General features: G+C 50.7%; 2 protein-coding genes across 2 annotated transcripts; both read left to right on the forward strand.

The window, feature by feature from the left end:
* Positions 1-371: 371 nt before the first annotated feature.
* On the forward strand, positions 372-6,399 carry CEL (carboxyl ester lipase). The gene is made up of 11 exons (XM_009816336.2): positions 372-437; positions 785-935; positions 1,372-1,494; positions 1,842-2,039; positions 2,140-2,270; positions 2,708-2,815; positions 3,037-3,154; positions 4,045-4,231; positions 4,770-4,973; positions 5,476-5,673; positions 6,189-6,399. Exons 1-11 carry the CDS (start codon positions 372-374, stop codon positions 6,397-6,399), a joined length of 1,695 nt encoding a protein of 564 aa, XP_009814638.2.
* Positions 6,400-7,344: 945 nt separating this feature from the next.
* On the forward strand, positions 7,345-14,489 carry GTF3C5 (general transcription factor IIIC subunit 5). The gene is made up of 11 exons (XM_059828834.1): positions 7,345-7,457; positions 7,908-8,127; positions 8,373-8,571; positions 9,655-9,850; positions 10,221-10,325; positions 10,849-10,963; positions 11,667-11,747; positions 12,330-12,427; positions 13,108-13,190; positions 13,477-13,619; positions 14,308-14,489. Exons 1-11 carry the CDS (start codon positions 7,419-7,421, stop codon positions 14,463-14,465), a joined length of 1,437 nt encoding a protein of 478 aa, XP_059684817.1. The 5' UTR covers positions 7,345-7,418; the 3' UTR covers positions 14,466-14,489.
* The last annotated feature ends 1,991 nt before the right edge of the window (positions 14,490-16,480 follow it).

Here is a 16,480-nt window from a genome sequence, read left to right on the forward strand (position 1 = left end):
CAAGGTTTCTCATTAGTGGCCGCTAATGCGCTCTAAGGCACGGTTTAGTATGGTTTCAGCCTCCTGCACTTGTGTGAGGCTTCTCAAGGCTTCAGCATTTTTTATGTTCTCTGGAGTTTTGTTAGACTGAGATATTTCCTTAGGTTTGGCCTCCAGCCCACAAAAGCAACATCTGCAGGGCTCTCACACAGTGACGCCAGTCTACCTCAGCCATGGTTTGGCCTCAGCCCACCGAAGGACAAGTGTGTAGAGGCTCCCCTAGTTTACCTAAGAGCCAAAACTGGGGTCACGGCATTGACGCACAGCCGCACTCCTAGCTATATATATGTAAGGCTCCATTTGGGGACTGGCTCCTCAGGTGTGCACTCACCATGGCTCGCTGGGGGATCCTGTGCTTTGCCTTGTGCTCCTACCTCGGGGTAGCATGGGCTGCAACCGTAAGTACAAAAGCACTTCTTATGGCTTTGCAAGACATTTTGCCTGTTCCTGCCTGCATGAGCAAACTCCTGCTACGTGTGGTCTGGAGCCCATGAAAGAGGGCCTGCAGACCGTGACTGCCAAGGCAGGGTGTTTTCCTGCCCTAAACATGACAAAGGCTCTCATCAACATGTTTCCACAAGTGGGCTTTCCATGAGGGTCCAAAGGGATGGCTGGGGAAGGGGGGCTGTGAGGGGGTCCATCTGCGGGACTGGGTGGGGCAAGGTGTGGATGCTGGCAACATGGGAAACCAGAGGCGTGAAGGACTGTGCAATGGATTTTCTCTTCTGATTGGTACTATATGTAGCTGGGTGTGGTGTACACCGAGGGCGGTTTTGTGGAAGGCGAGAGTAAAAGGCTGGGACTTTTTGGGGACTACATCGACATCTTCAGAGGGATCCCCTTTGCTGCCCCTCCAAAGACTCTGGAAGACCCCCAACCTCATCCTGGCTGGCAGGGTAAGATCCAGCTTTTGAATGCCTTTGGTTTGGGGTTTTATTTTTGCTTCTCTCTCTTTAGTCTGTTCTTGACAAGCCAAAGATGTTGTTGCCTGCCTTCCTCTACTAAGCAGTATCAAGAAAAAGCTTAGTCTCATGGTGGGTATGAGAGTCTGTGTCTAAGTGTTCCCAAGCAACTCAAGTAACCACAGGAAGTAACAAAACCGAAGCATGGCACCTGCATCTGCCCTCCCCATGCCTCGGCTGTCCAGAGCTAGTTCACATGGGAAAGGGTCCCACTTTGTCACTCCCTCAGACCGGTCACAGTGGCTGGGGAGGCGTTGTTGCCTCTGCACTGGACTGACAGAGGAGAGGATGGATGGACAGGCAGCTTGCAACCAAAGGATGGAGTTGATGCCTCTAACTAGGACCTGCTGTCTTCCCTCTCTCCTCTCAGGAACATTGCAAGCAAAACAATTCAAAAATCGCTGCATGCAGATGACGCTTACACAAACTGATGTGCGCGGGAGCGAGGACTGTCTCTATCTGAACATCTGGATCCCTCAAAAGAGGAGACAGGGTATGTGCTTGGCAGAGACCTGGGGAGGAGATTCTCAGTTGCCTTTTGTGGACAAATTGCTCTGGAGCACCCCTCAGCAGCTATGTTCCCATAGTGGGCAACTGCAGGAGCACTGATCTTCAGAGGGAGAGGTGGGAGCCGTGTCAACCAATGTCCCTCAGCTGCAGCCTGTTGGGAGTTTCAGCCTCTTCTACAGAGCGTGGACTTTCTTGGCCATAGGCTATTGCAGAGCATCATGTCTGTCCATGCCCAGGTGGAGCAGTGCTCAGCAAGTGGGTATGGGGATGGATGGGCAGCACCTTTGAGCTATGTTGCGGCTCACACTGCTTTTCTTCCTCATCTCCCAGTCTCTACCAACATGCCAGTGATGGTCTGGATCTACGGCGGCGCCTTCCTTGTGGGAGGGAGCCAGGGAGCCAACTTCCTCAATAACTACCTCTACGATGGTGAGGAGATCGCCGTGCGGGGCAATGTGATCGTGGTGACCGTCAACTACCGCCTGGGGCCCCTGGGCTTCCTGAGCACCGGAGACGCAAACATGCCGGGTACCGCAGCTGCTCCCTCTTCAGGGGATCCTGTCAGGGGTCCCCAGCTTATCAGCTTTGCTGTGCCCTTGCTCAATGGTGCGTGCTCTCCGTTGCTCAGGGAACTACGGGCTGAAGGACCAGCACATGGCTATTGCTTGGGTGAAGAGGAATATCAAGGCCTTTGGGGGTGACCCAGAAAACATCACCATCTTTGGGGAATCAGCCGGTGCTGCCAGCGTCTCCCTGCAGGTGTGTTGTCCTTGTCAGACCCCATCAGAGCCACTTCTCTGTAAACAGAAGAGATGGTCCCCTTGGCACTCTGCCGCTTTCCTCCACACACGCTGCCTGATTAACATCCTCTCCTGCCCGGGGACAGCAATGCTCAGCCTCTTTGATTTCTAGCCTCTCCTCCTTCTTCAGTTTAATAAGTCCCCCCACTGCAGGCATGTCTCCTCGCCTTGGGACCAGTGGCGAAATAGCATTTACTTGCCGTGTCCCCCTACTCTGCTCCTCTTCTCACCATATCAGCTTTTAACTTTAACTGCTGAGACTGCTAAATAGCACGAGAGCTGGCAGCATCCCTGGGCCTGGTGCACAAGCTGTGAGGGGATCGGCCGGGTCTGGCAGGCGATGGGCTCTTCAGGATTTTGTACCTGAAACCCCCTTGTTTCTATTTGGCACCACAGACGTTGACCCCAAAGAACAAGGGCCTGTTCAAGAGAGCCATCAGCCAGAGCGGCGTCGGTCTCTGCAGCTGGGCCATCCAGGAGGACCCACTCGCCTGGGCTAAAAAGGTAACATGCAAGTCTTGCCTGAGGGAATGGAAAAACCAAAAAAGCAATTCCCTAGAGAAGAGCATAACTAGCAAGGGATTTGGCAGGAGCCCTGCTGCCAAACAGATGCTTGGAACCACACTGCTTTGAGATTAAAACCAACCTCTGTCTCTGTGAAGCCAGTAATGAAGCCTGGCTTCGGAAGGTAATGCTAGGAGATTTTTCTCTCTCTCCTCCTGCAGATTGGACAAAATGTGGGCTGCCCCACCGACAACACCACTGCCTTGGCCAACTGCCTGCGCGTCTCTGACCCCAAAGCTGTGACACTGGCCTACCACCTGCAGCTGATCAACCTGCCCGGTAAGTCCCCCGGGCCGTGCTGTGGTCCCCAGGGACCCACCAGGGCTCACCATGCCTTTGACGGGATGCTGGGGCGATTGCCAGGAGTGTTGAAGCAGTGCTTGTGTCCTTCAGAAAGGGGACAATAATGACAGATCTCGCAGTTGCCCTTCTGTAGGCAGGTGCACACTGCGCTGAATGAACGCTGCTCATTGTGCAAAGGCAGCACTGGCAGAGGAATTATCCAAGGGCCATGCCTTGGCTCCAGAACAGCTGTTTGGGCTTTCAATGCTCTGAAAGCAGCATGAGCAATTCCAGAACACAGCTTACAAACAAAAAAATAATTGACCACAACCCTGCTATTTTCATTTGAGTCGCTGGGTGGAGTGTAGGACGCTCACAGCAGGTAGGGAATACTTCTGCTTTTGCTGCCTGTGGGGATTTCTTTCCCAAGAAGACTCTCCTCCGCTTTGCTGTCCTCACGCTCCTAGTAAATAGCCCCGGTATTTAGCCTTGCTCGGGACAAAGAGTGGCCAAGCCACTGCTGTGCAGCTGCACTGGCCTGAGCCGGCTGTCCCGGCAATGAGTGACCACAGCCAGATACAGTGAGGAAGAGAAGTTCTGCTCTTCGCTACCTTTGGCTGGGCTTTTTGGGAAGGGGCTGGGGGAAGGAGGAAAGGCATTGTTGATGTTACCTGCCATACTTGGCTGGCAGATCTCTTGTTCCTCTTCCCCACCTACAGGCATGAGGTTTACTGAATGTGATCTTGTGGTCACGCTGAAGTCACCGCCTAAGCTCTCATTCACCTCAGCCTATTCCTTCCACAGTTCCCTGAGCCATAGGATATGCCAGGCCACACTTCTGTCTTTTCTCAGCTCCTAACAGACTCTGGTTTTGCCTCCTGCTGCAGCTCCCGTGGTTCACACACTCGCCCTCGCTCCTGTCGTCGATGGAGACTTCCTCCCAGACGTGCCAGAGAAACTCTTTGCCAACGCTGCTGACATTGACTACATTGCTGGGGTCAATAACATGGATGGACACATCTTTGCTGGCATTGATTTACCTGCTATCAATCGCCCACTTGTGAAAATCACCGCGTAAGTGAAGAATGCTCTTAAAACCCTTAACAGGAGGAACGTTATCTTTAGTGTAGCCCGCAAAATCCAAGGACTTAGACCTGAGTGGACAGGGCACTACCTTCAAAAGAGGATGTCTCTCCAAGCCAGGGTGCCTAGGGCATATGTTGCCAAGTCCAGAGCCTTCAAGAGAAAGGACCAGCTAGTGGGGAAGCCTCCCCATATACCTTTAAGGCAGCGATAGGCTTGGCAGCCCTGATGCTCCCTGTCCAGAGCAGGTACGTGCCAGACATGCTGGGCACCCACCCTGTAAGACTTCTCTTTGTGGACAAAAGGAGCTTGTGACCAATTTGGCCCCAAGCTGTTCTGCTGAGAAAGCTGAGACGCACATGCCCTCCTTCTAAGATCTGGAATGAAATGGCTGGTGTTTACTCCACCAAACCGTTGCTAACCACAGGGTTGGATGTGAATGTCAACGGGAGCTGGGATCCATTTCCATAAGCCCTGCCTCACTTGTAACTGCCAGTCTGTAATTAGTTGATACTACTTGTCTTTTCAGCGACGAGGTCTATAATTTGGTCAAAGGACTTACTGTGGAAAGGGGCGAGCGTGGAGCCAACGCGACATACAATGTCTACACCCAATCGTGGGGCAACAACCCGGACCAGGAGGTCATGAAGAAGACAGTGGTGGACTTGATTACAGACTACATCTTCCTGGTTCCCACCCAGTGGGCACTGAATCTGCACCTGCAGAATGCCCGGTGAGCAGCTCAGCCCTGGCAGGAGCCCAAAGCGTGCCTGGGGGGCGAAACGCTGTGTTTCCAGCACAGGGGCCTGAGGAGCACGTTGAAAGGGCTGAACTTGAAGGAGGCAGGCCTTTTGGTACTGAGTACACACTTACATGGGGCTCGTACAAACACTGTTTCTCTAACGCTACAGGGGAGTCAGGCTAGAAACTTGCTTTAAAATCCCACTAGAACAAGTTTTTGCTTCCTAAAAACTTCAGACTTCATCCTGGCAATGTTTGATGCCAGGAGACACGGCAGTTGGATGATACGAGGGTTAGGGTGAGAGTCAGAAATGGAAGTTAAAAATTACCAGATAAAAGGACATTTTCTCCTGAGAGCACCTCTTAGATGCATGTGAGCATCTTCCAGGGCTGAATCTCTAGCTCGGCCGGTATTTGGAGCGTGGTTATGAATCCACCTCCCGTTCTCTGCTCTCCACTCACAGCTGCTTAACAAGTCTCTTTTCTTCCCCCAGGAATGCCAAGACATACAGCTACTTGTTCTCCCAGCCATCCCGAATGCCCGTCTACCCAAGCTGGGTAGGGGCAGACCATGCTGATGACCTGCAGTACGTGTTTGGGAAACCCTTCGCCACCCCCCTGGGCTACCTGCCCAAGCACAGGAAGGTCTCAAGTGCCATGATCGCTTATTGGACCAATTTTGCCAGGACAGGGTGAGTGATTCCAGTTCCACATTTGGGGCTTGCTGCAGCACTTCAGCGTGCTGCTTTTGCCTGTTAACTCCTCGGGGGCAATTCCCCAAAGCGGGGTGTCCTCTGTCTGCACTTCTGTTGTGAGCCTGGCTCTATGTCTCCCAGTGGTGGAGTTTGCTCTGGGTCCTTCTCATCCAGGGAACACCTGGGGACAGCAGAAGCATTTTCAGAACTTGTGAACTCTGCTTAAACTTAGTGATGAGGTTTGTTTCCAAATCCAGGTGTTCAGACAGGAGTTAAGCCCCTGAGTGCAGCCCGGGACGATGCTAGTGGGGCCAAGGGAGGAGACTGCAGGTCGGCAAGTCGCTCCTAGCAGGCAGAATTGCTATTGCTTGTCCCAACATCAGCGTCTCTCTTTGCACTCACTTAAAGCTTCACTTGAGCAGACGGGTCCCTGCCAAACAACTCAAACCTTGCTGCGTCCACAAGCTTGTGGCCCTGATAAAACTGAACTTCTGTCCCTCCTTTTTCCCCAGTGATCCCAACAAAGGGTATTCAGAGGTGCCCGTTACCTGGCCGCCCTACACCAGTGAGGGCAGTTACTACCTGGAAATCGACAACAAGATAAACAATAACTCTGTGAAGCAGAATCTGAAAACCCGGTATGTGACCTTCTGGAACTCGGTCTATCGGAACCTGCCGCAGGTTGCCAACACCTCTGTGGCCGAGGAACTGCTGTGGAGCTGAGAAAAGACATTTATAAGGCTGGGCCTTATAAAGATAGGCCCAGTTCATTAAAGGCTTGCTTGTAACTGAGTGGTTTGGGCTTCTCCGTGTCTTTGCTGTGACAGGAGTTTCTCCCTAACGTTAGGGTTGGGCACCAAGCGCTATCCCTGGGCAAAGTGGATTCCCCTCACCCAGGGCACAGGAATGTCCCGGCGAAGCTGCTGACACCCGAGAGCTGCGGCTTGGCCTGCTCTGCCAGCCCTCTGCCTCGGGGGTTGGTTTTCCTGCTGCCTGCGTGACCCCCAGCAGCTCACAAACTCGAAGGGGAAAACAAACCCGGGGAGGGGGTTGTTCCGCACTGGTTTATGGGCACAAATCCTTGCTTGGCAGAGGCCAGGCTGGGCCGGGGAGCTCCAGCTGGAAGGGGAGCACGGCCGTCCACCGGCCTCCACCTTCACACCCACCCACCGACCCACGCCGGGCCTGGCCAGGCCCCGCGCCGCCGCCGTAGGAACCGTTGTGCCGCGGCGGAACCTTTGTGCCGCCGTAGGAACCGTTGTGCCGCGGCGGAACCTTTGTGCCGCCGTAGGAACCGTTGTGCCGCGGCGGAACCTTTGTGCCGCCGTAGGAACCGTTGTGCCGCGGCGGAACCTTTGTGCCGCCGTAGGAACCGTTGTGCCGCGGCGGAACCTTTGTGCCGCCGTAGGAACCGTTGTGCCGCGGCGGAACCTTTGTGCCGCCGTAGGAACCGTTGTGCCGCGGCGGAACCTTTGTGCCGCCGTAGGAACCGTTGTGCCGCGGCGGAACCTTTGTGCCGCCGTAGGAACCGTTGTGCCGCAGCGGAACCTTTGTGCCGCGGCGGAACCTTTGTGCCGCGGCCCGCGGGGCGCGGGGGGGCCGCTGCCGGGAGGGAGCGGGGCGGTGGAGCGATGGCGGCGGTGAGGCAGTGGGGGGAGCGGGGCTCGGCCGTGCTGGAGCTGCCCCGCTCGCCGCGGTTGGTGTGCGTGGAGTACCCGGGGCTGGTGCGGGACGTCGGGGCCATGCTGCGGACGCTGGGAGGAGAGCAGGGGGTGTCGCGGGTGAGGGGGGCGCCGGGGTCTGGGGAGGGCCGGGGGGGCGGAGGCGGTGTGGGGCGGGGAGTGTGGCCCCGGGGAGGGGGCTGGATGCAGGAGGGGGGCCGTGGCCAGGGACCCCCGCGCTGTGGGACCCCCCCGCTGTGGGACCCCCCTGTCCGGGCCCGCGGGGTCCCCGCAGGTTCCCCCGCAGGCTCCACGCGTGGTCTCGGGGTGACGCCGCTCGCCTGGGCCGCTGCTGCGCCCGAGGGAGGAGGCGGGAGGTGTCGGGCGGGGGGGGAGCGGCCGCGCCTCCCCCCAGCGCGGTGTGGGTGGCCCAGGATTCACCTCCCTGAGGTGGTGTGGGGGGAGATGTGGGGGGAAGCGGAGGGCGAGAGGGTGTGGGGTCGGGGCCTGGTGCAAATGGAGTCCAGGGTGCGATGCTGAGGGAGACTGTGCCTGCCCTTGCTGACACAGATCTATGCGGACCCTGCCAAAAGGCTGGAGCTGTATTTCCGCCCCAAGGACCCTTACTGCCATCCCGTGTGTGCCAATCGCTTCCCCACCTCCACCATGCTGCTCAAGGTGAAGAGGAGGACCAAGAAAAAGCAGCTGGACACCGAAGAACAAATCCAGCCAGAAGTCCAGTTTGAAATGGAAATTCTTGGGACTGTCACCACCGTTTACAAATTTCAAGGTAACACTTGGATTTGTGTCCACGTGGCTTAAAAGATGAGTATGTCTGACAGGAAAGGGAACTGTTGCCCTCTGAGAATTTAGGACTGGAAGGACAACCAACTTGTCTGCTGTTGTTACAGCCTCCTTGCTGTATAAACATTTGCATAAACTTACCAGATTCCTGCTGCTGGAAGTGGAGTGTTGTGAGAAATATTGTGATATTCACAATGAACTTCACAATGTTTTAACTTTTGTTTCTCACAGGAATGTCTGATTTCCAGTACCTGGCAATGCACTCTGGTCCTGATGGCAAACAAACCTCCATGTATGACAAAGTCCTAATGCTCAAACCAGAGAAGGAAGATTTTTTCAATAAAGAATTACCTCTCTACATCCCGCCACCGATTTTCTCACGTCTGGACACTCCTGTTGACTATTTTTATCGGCCGGATGTACAGCACCGGTTAGTGCCTTTTCTCATAATGTAGTTAATAGTTGTGTTGGTTTTTTAACGGACAGGTAGTGAAACATTTTGCTGGTTTGGTACAGATTTCTAACAGACAAGTCCTCAAGTTAAGATTTCCTTTTTCATCACTTGGAGATGCCTCCAATCCATTGTGACTTCAGTGTTAGTATTGGATCTCTGCTCTTGAAGCATCTTCAGAGCAGCACTAAATACATCATTCATGTATTTCACCTGTTTAAGCCGCTGCCTTGTTCTGTTTTACCCCTCTTGATTTGGTACAACAGAGGCAGGCACACTTGAGAAACTGCCTGGCAGCAGAAACCTCAGCAAAAGTCAACTTGAGGACTTGCCAGGTGCGGGGACCTGGTGACCTGGTGAAGATGACTGCCTCCCCCAGCACGCTACACGCAGTGTGGGATGCAGTGAGCCCGGCTTTCTCCCTGCTTCCAATGGGCTGGAGCTGAGGGGGGAGTGTGCGGGAGTCGATGCCATATGTTCCTGTGACTGTGCTCACCAGACCTGTTCCCTCCTGGCCCCCGGCTGCTTTTGCCAGAAGAACAATCTGTGAGATCTCCCACGAGAAACATCTTTCATTTTCTCACTGTAGTCCTTCAATGGCACTTTAAAAGAAAGAAAAAAATTATCTTACCAGCATTTCCATCTTGCCTTGTCCCTGTACCCTACTGAACTGTAGTAATTACAACAGAGCAAATGCAGAGGGTAAAGCCTTCTGGGCTGCAAATACATTTCCTGCAGGTTAGTAGCCAACAGCCTGAGGGACTTCTGTCAGATAGTACAGGGGACCTCTCATTGTGCAACTGGTGTAGCTTTGCAGGGTTTTTTAATTTCAATTTTCGTTCCTGAGTGGTGTCACAGGATTCTTTTATGGTGCCAGTAAGTGACTCCAAAACCCAGAGGGAGGTGGGGCCAAAGGTAAACCAACCCATTGCTCACATGGCTGAGTCCCTTCTCTTCCGAAATCTGGAGCACAAACTTCCATTTTTGTATGTTCCCGTGAAGGCCCCGAGTCCGTGTGTGCCAGAGGCAGAGAGCAAACCCGATCCTTTCCCTCTTTCTTAGGGAGGGGTACAACAATCCCCAGGTGTCTGGAGAGAACCTGATTGGCCTCAGCAGGGCCCGTCGCCCGCACAACGCTATCTTTGTGAACTTTGATGATGAGGAAATCCCAACTAAACCCCTGGATGCTGCTGTACAGACCTGGAAGAAAGTGTGCACCAATCCTGTGGATAAAAAAGTGGAGGAAGAGCTGAGAAAGGTATGTGCCTTAGTCCTGACCTGAGCACTATACTGCAGCATGCTGTGTAGGAAAAACCTGCATGCAGCCATTTTCTTTGACGTCCCACAAAATGCTTGGTGATTCTAACAGACTGAAACAGCAAATACCAGTAGATGCCACTTACACTGCTGTCTTCTGTTCAATTATGCAAGTCAAGATTTGAATCTCTCTTTGCAGCCAAGTCACATTAACTTCCTTTTTGTGCCACTAGTCCTTACATTGCTGTTCTTACAGCTCATACTAAGGGCCAAAAGCCCCTATACAGAAGAAAGGCCATTTAGAAAATTGAACTGCCATAGTAACCCACTTTCTTCCCACTGTTTCCATGGTTGTTTCTATATTACTTTAGCTCTTTGAAGTTCGTCCTGTCTGGTCTCGGAATGCAGTGAAAGCCAATATCAGTGTCCACCCTGACAAGCTGAAACTTCTGTTGCCGTATTTGGCCTATTACATGGTGAGTCTGTATATCTGCCCTTGTGCCTGTCTGAGGCTGCTAGGAGGCAGAGGCAGGGAGCATCAGCTGGGTGTTCCTGGTCCTTTACCGCTTCTGAGGTCCTACCACTAAGTACCTGAGCTTAATGTTACGTAAAGAGAAAGAGGGAAGGAAACCCTTGCTCTTGAACAGAAGTTAAAGCCATGGAGGATTCAGTAACTGTTCACTCCATTGGTTCTAATCGGCTTTGCAGTTCAGTCAGACACTCAGATCGTCTATCCATCTGGCAATGGTAGCAGAATTTTTCCAAACAAACACTTTATCGTGTCCTTGCAGGTTAGTTTGTAAAAGCATACAAATATTTGTGCTTCGATGCATTGATTGCCCAAGTTTCAGTATATAATTACTGGCGTGGCATGTGAGAAAAGAGCTGGTAAAAGAAACAATCTTTGGGCAATGAGTGGAAATATTAGAATTTTCTGAGAAACTCTGCAACACTGTAGTCGTTTTTTGTAACCATTTTCCCCCATGTGTGTTTATGCAGTTAACAGGTCCTTGGAGAAGCTTATGGGTTAGGTTTGGGTATGACCCCAGGAAACACCCTGAAGCAAAGATTTATCAAGTACTGGACTTCCGAATTCGCTGTGGAATGAAATATGGTAAAAGGGCCCAACCCACAGAGACTCTCTCTCTGCTTTCTGGTTAATCCTGGTAGTACTTTTCTTTCTACTTGTTTTTCAAACTCTTTTGCCATATTTCTGCTCTGATGAAGATGACACTTTTTGAGTTCGTTGCTTACAGTAGTTCTTCCATAAACTCCTTTAGTACTTTATTTTATAGTATGCAATATGCCTTTCCTCATTTGGCACGTTCCAAACCCAATGAATGGCTGGCTGACTTTCCTCCTCTATATGTTCAAAGCTGAAGCGGATGTAGCAGACCATCTTCCCTCTTGTTCAGGGGAGGCACTGAGCAGTAGATTCTGTTGCTTACATACTAGCTTTGCCTCAGGGACCTCAACATCTTGTGCAGGACGCTAGGTCTCAGACCTTGGGACATAGGGTTCCCCTGCTCTGGTTTTGCAGAGAGCAAGGTGAGGGAAAGGAGGTTCTGAGGTCATCTAATAAATCCATGACAGAGCTGGCATCCAGTCATTACCATCAGATCACATCTCCCCCTCTTTCCAGGTTAAAGGGTCTTGTTGATCTGATAGGTCTCCTCTCCCCACCTCGCTAAAGTCAGTGTATCCCAAAGGCCACCCCGCCTTTCACGCACCAGTCCAGCACTTCTGTTACTGAGCTAGGGCTATTCTGCAGGGTGCTTGCCCTCAGTTCATGACTGGATTTCTTTTTTCACCTCTAGGTTACGCCCCTAACGATATGCCTGTGAAAGCAAAACGCAGCACGTATAACTACAGTCTGCCCATCACTGTCAAGAAGCCAGGTACGCTGTGCCAGGAGAAGTGCTGTCTGGCTCTTCTGTTTCTTTGGTTCACCCCATCCAAGTCACAGGTGGTGAAGGGTCTTCCCATGTTCTAGCTAAGCCAAAATTGGAGCTAACCAGAAATAGGTTATAATATGGTGCTGCTGTTAAAGCCAGTAGAAGAGTCTCCTGCTGGGAGGTGTTGTGCAAGTCTTGGATGCATGTCTGGTTGAGCCAGGGTGTCAATCAGCAGACAGAAGGGAGTTCTGCAAGCAACACAGTGGGAACTCAGCATTCACTTCTGTTCAGTGATGGTGCAGCACAGAGTAAGGGGAGAGTTTTTCTCTTTTCTTTGTCAAGGGAAAGTAGAAAAGGTTAAAATGATGAACAAATGCACTGTGGAAAAAACCGCCAAACTCACCACCTTCTTTCCTGTGACTGTCCAGTAACTTCTCTGAAGAATGAGCAACACAAGTTCAGTTGCTGGGTTGGTCTGTTTTTTTTGCTGACCAGCAAAGTTAAATGAACATAGAGAAGTGCCAGTACAATGCCACAGAGGGAAAGATGTCCCTAATTAGGACTCTCTCGTTTTTTGTCTTTCAGTAAGTCATACAATCAGTGTACATGATCTGAAACAGGGGCTTGGTACGTCTGGTACATCCGGTGCAAAAAAGCCTGCCTCCAGCAGGTATAAACTGAAGGTAAGCATTACTCTCTTTTACCAGAATCTTGAAATAGCTTAGTGAAAAAGGTGCATTTCCTGTTTTGTCAGTCATTAAGGGGACAGTTGTGAGTGAGCTGATGTCCTCAGGTCTACCTGGGAAGCTGCTAGTTGTACATGTCACTGCAGAACTTCACCTGCTGTGCACTGAATGTATCATCTCTTACATGCTGCAAGATGTGCTTGGTACTTTCAGCCCTAGTCTTAGATGAGATGAGCATTTTGTTTCAAGTGATAAGATTGGAACTTTACGAGCAATGAAGTGCAAAACATCACCATGCGTTTATCAGGTCATCCTGCAAAATCCAGAAGGGCAAAATAAGTATTTAAACAGGAGTCTCTTATTCTTTCCTTTTTGATAGAATGAAACCTATGATCCACTGTTACGCAGTAAAAGGCTGCAGACAGAGCTGCAGTTTGAAAGATGAAGTGTGTTCTCTGCACAGTTGTGCTGTTGTGACTATAGCTGCAGTGAAATTTTGCTGCTTTCCTCGTTCAGCTTTATCTTTTGCCATATGCAGACCTATGCCTTGGAAATGACCTGTGTTGGAAGTGCCTTGTTCTTGAATCAGCCCATGAGAAGTACGTTTCAGTTATGCCACAGTTGTCCTGTTACACCACAAAATGCACATTACTCCTTTCCTTCTTTCCTCCTCTTAGGAATCCATCTATGTTTTCCGAGAAGGAGCCTTACCCCCTTATCGGCAGATGTTCTACCAGCTCTGTGACTTGAATGTGGAAAGGTATTGCACACTGGCAGCTGAGTCTTCTGTTAGAGCTAGATTTCAAAGCCTGTTGTTTATATCCAGTCCATTCCCCTCTCTCTCCTTGACCAGAAACTTAAGAGGTGTTTAGCTTCTTAATAAAAATAGAACAGACTTTTCACGCATGAACTTCCTTCCCCGTATGACAATTGCCTGAATAACCAAATACGCTGTTCCAACTCAATGAAGTAAAATGGAAGTAAGCCATAGTCTGTCTCATTTGAAGCCGACGGCTAATGTTTCCTTCCCTTTTGCTGCTTTTTAGCCTACAGAAAATCATCCGTCGGAATGACGGCACAGAGTCAGAATGCACAGAGCGGGATGGGTGGTGCCTTCCAAAGACTAGTGATGATCTGCGAGATACCATGTCTCTGATGATAAAGCAGATAATCAGATCCACAAGACCTGGTAAGGATGCTTCTGCACATCAAAGTGTATTACTGCCTTACTGCCTACTACTACAGCGTGTTACTACCTTCCTGACAGCGTTGAGACGTTGTGGCTTGAATAAGTATGTTGCAGTCAGCACTTGGTGTTCCTGTATTTGCCTCCTCCTTTGTGCTACATCTGGTGTTCTTCGTGTTCTAGCTCATTACAGTGTGTGAGCTGAGGCTGTTCTCCTGCAGTGTGAATGTGGGTTGGGATTAGGAAAGGCTGGGAACAAAGGTTTTCTGTTTCATCTTTCCAGTATAACAGCCTTCAGGTTTTAAATGTCTTTGCCCAGTGATAATTAAGATCTTAGTCTTACTGATGTATCTGTTGGTGGAATTTCACTTTTTATTGATGTTCTTAATTGAACAAAAAGTGAGGAAATTACTTTTGCGTAATGCTGCGCCAAAGCAGTATCCCAGTGAAGTAGGTCAGAATCTGCTAGGAGAGGAGGCACAGCACTGCAGATCAGCTGCTGTTCTGCTAGCGTTCATGGAGTATGAAAACAAATTGCTTTGGGCTTGATCAAGTTCTACTAAGATGTGCAACATTAGCTGTGCCCCTCTGGCTTTTGCCTTCTGCTCATTTGTTTTATGAACTCTACTGCAAATGCCCCCAGGTTTCCCTGAGAGAGGCATCACAGTGTCTCTCTTTCTTCCCCATTAAGCTCTTTTCTCAAGTACAACAAGCAGTGAAGATGGCAAAGAGCAGCTGGCATATGAGTCTGGAGAGGATGAGGATGATGAAGAGGAAGAGGAAGAGGACTTCAAGCCTTCTGATGGGAGTGAAAATGAAATGGAGACAGAAATTCTGGACTATGTGTGAACTCGGTGAGCAGCCTGGCTGCTGTTGGACAGAATCGTCTCTGCTCTTGTTCCTTGAGTGCTGAAGGTTCAGCCAACACGCCCAGGACATGGGAAAGCAGAGCTTGCACTAAGATGTCGATGACCTGCCTGCACTGACTGCAGTGCCTGCTGATGGGCGCCATTCCTGATGTTAAGGAGCCAGTGCCTACATTTTCATCAGTGCTGGCTAGTAAGCCCTCAAGCAAGCTCAACAAACTCCCAAGAAAGAGCCCAGAATCCAAACCAGCTGGCAGTACACCAGAAAGGAGGAGAAGTTGCATTCCCAAAGCTCTCCATGTGCGGGACGTACACCTTGGCTGGGTTGGTGCCCTAAGGCAGGTACTGTCCTTCTGCTCGTCTAAGGGGATTGAAAATACTGTGCCAGGACTTCAGCATTGAGCCTCGCTGGCGATCCTGGAAATAAAGCCAGCAGGAAAACACACTTTCTGCCAGTGAATAATTCCCTTCTGCGGGTTGGAGTGTGTGTTGTCCTCACTAGCTAATGCACTTCTCTATTCCGTTTTGACTTCCCCAGTAGTTAGCAAGGATGGACGGAGGCAGGCAGTGGGGCAGAGCTTGAGGTCCACAGAGCTTGGCCACTCATTTGTCTGCCATTGCTGGCTGGATTGTTACCACCCAGTCACAGACATGAAGGCTCTGGTGGCATTTTGTGAGTCTTGTGCATTCCCCAGCGTGTCACGAGTGCAAGGTTTCTCATTAGTGGCCGCTAATACGCTCTAAGGCACGGTTTAGTACGATTTCAGCCTCCTGCACTTGTGTGAGGCTTCTCAAGGCTTCAGCATTTTTTATGTTCTCTGGAGTTTTGTTAGACTGAGATATTTCCTTAGGTTTGGCCTCCAGCCCACAAAAGCAACATCTGCAGGGCTATCTCACAGTGACACATAGCTGTGCTCCTGGATACGTATGCATGTGTATATATACACAGAAGCTGCATTTGAGGACTGGCTGCTCAGGTGCGCACTCACCATGGCTCGCTGGGGGATCCTGTGCTTTGCCTTGTGCTCCTACCTCGGGGTAGCACGGGCTGCAACCATAAGTACAAAGGCATTTCTTAAGACTTTAAGACTTTACAAGGGGGGCCATGCACTGATCGGTCGGTCTGGGGGCACCTCCAGCCAGGGTAAGATGTAGGTCCTGGTAATGTGGGAATCCAGAGGCATGAGGGGCTGTGCAACGGGACATAAGAAGAAAAAAGGGAGAGATGCAGTGGATGTACCGCTGCCAGGTAAGAATATGTGCTCAGGTATTAGCAGCACCAAGAATAAAGACTCTTAGAAATGCTAGGAAAAACACCTGAAGCCAAGCTTTCTATCAACAGGAAAGCTCAAGGCCAAAGCAGCCAGAAATCACTTGTGCCAGGGTTAATTTATTTCCCAACCATTTTAAAAATTCCTCTGTCTGGGAACACTGCAGTGCTTTGGGTGTTTAATTCTGCCTGAGCAGGTAACGGCATTACCAACCCTGTCTGTACAATACAATCCTTTCATTTCCAAAAGCTTAGCTTTAAAAAAATCTACATAGCCAAAGGCACAGAGAAATTCGGGATAGAAGAGCTGCATCTTTAATACCCACACTCAGAATCAGCACATCACCTGAGTAATCTCCACTGATGTCTGTGCAGTTATAAAATAGAAAATACCGTGCTGGCCATGCTAGGAAATGAGCCCTTGAGCACCAAAGGAACAATGCCTCAACCCAGAGGAGACCACTGTATCCACACTGTAAGGACCAACCATTGCATTTGCCCTTAAAGCCATTGCTTATATCAAAAGGAGTAAAACCAGTAAATTGGACGTCACATTTCTGCAAGCAGAAAATGCGACAGTCCCAACACCCACAGGTTCAAATCAACAGGGTTCATTTGCAAACGGGGCACTGGTCCCTCAAACAAAAAGCCTGTATCTTAGTTGAAACAGAAAACAAAGCTAAAGTCAGCAGAGTTAATGTAAAGTACAACCAACAGGCGCAAGTCTC

The sequence above is a fragment of the Gavia stellata genome, chromosome 24 (assembly GCF_030936135.1).
Source record: "Gavia stellata isolate bGavSte3 chromosome 24, bGavSte3.hap2, whole genome shotgun sequence".
Taxonomy (NCBI): Eukaryota; Metazoa; Chordata; class Aves; order Gaviiformes; family Gaviidae; genus Gavia; species Gavia stellata.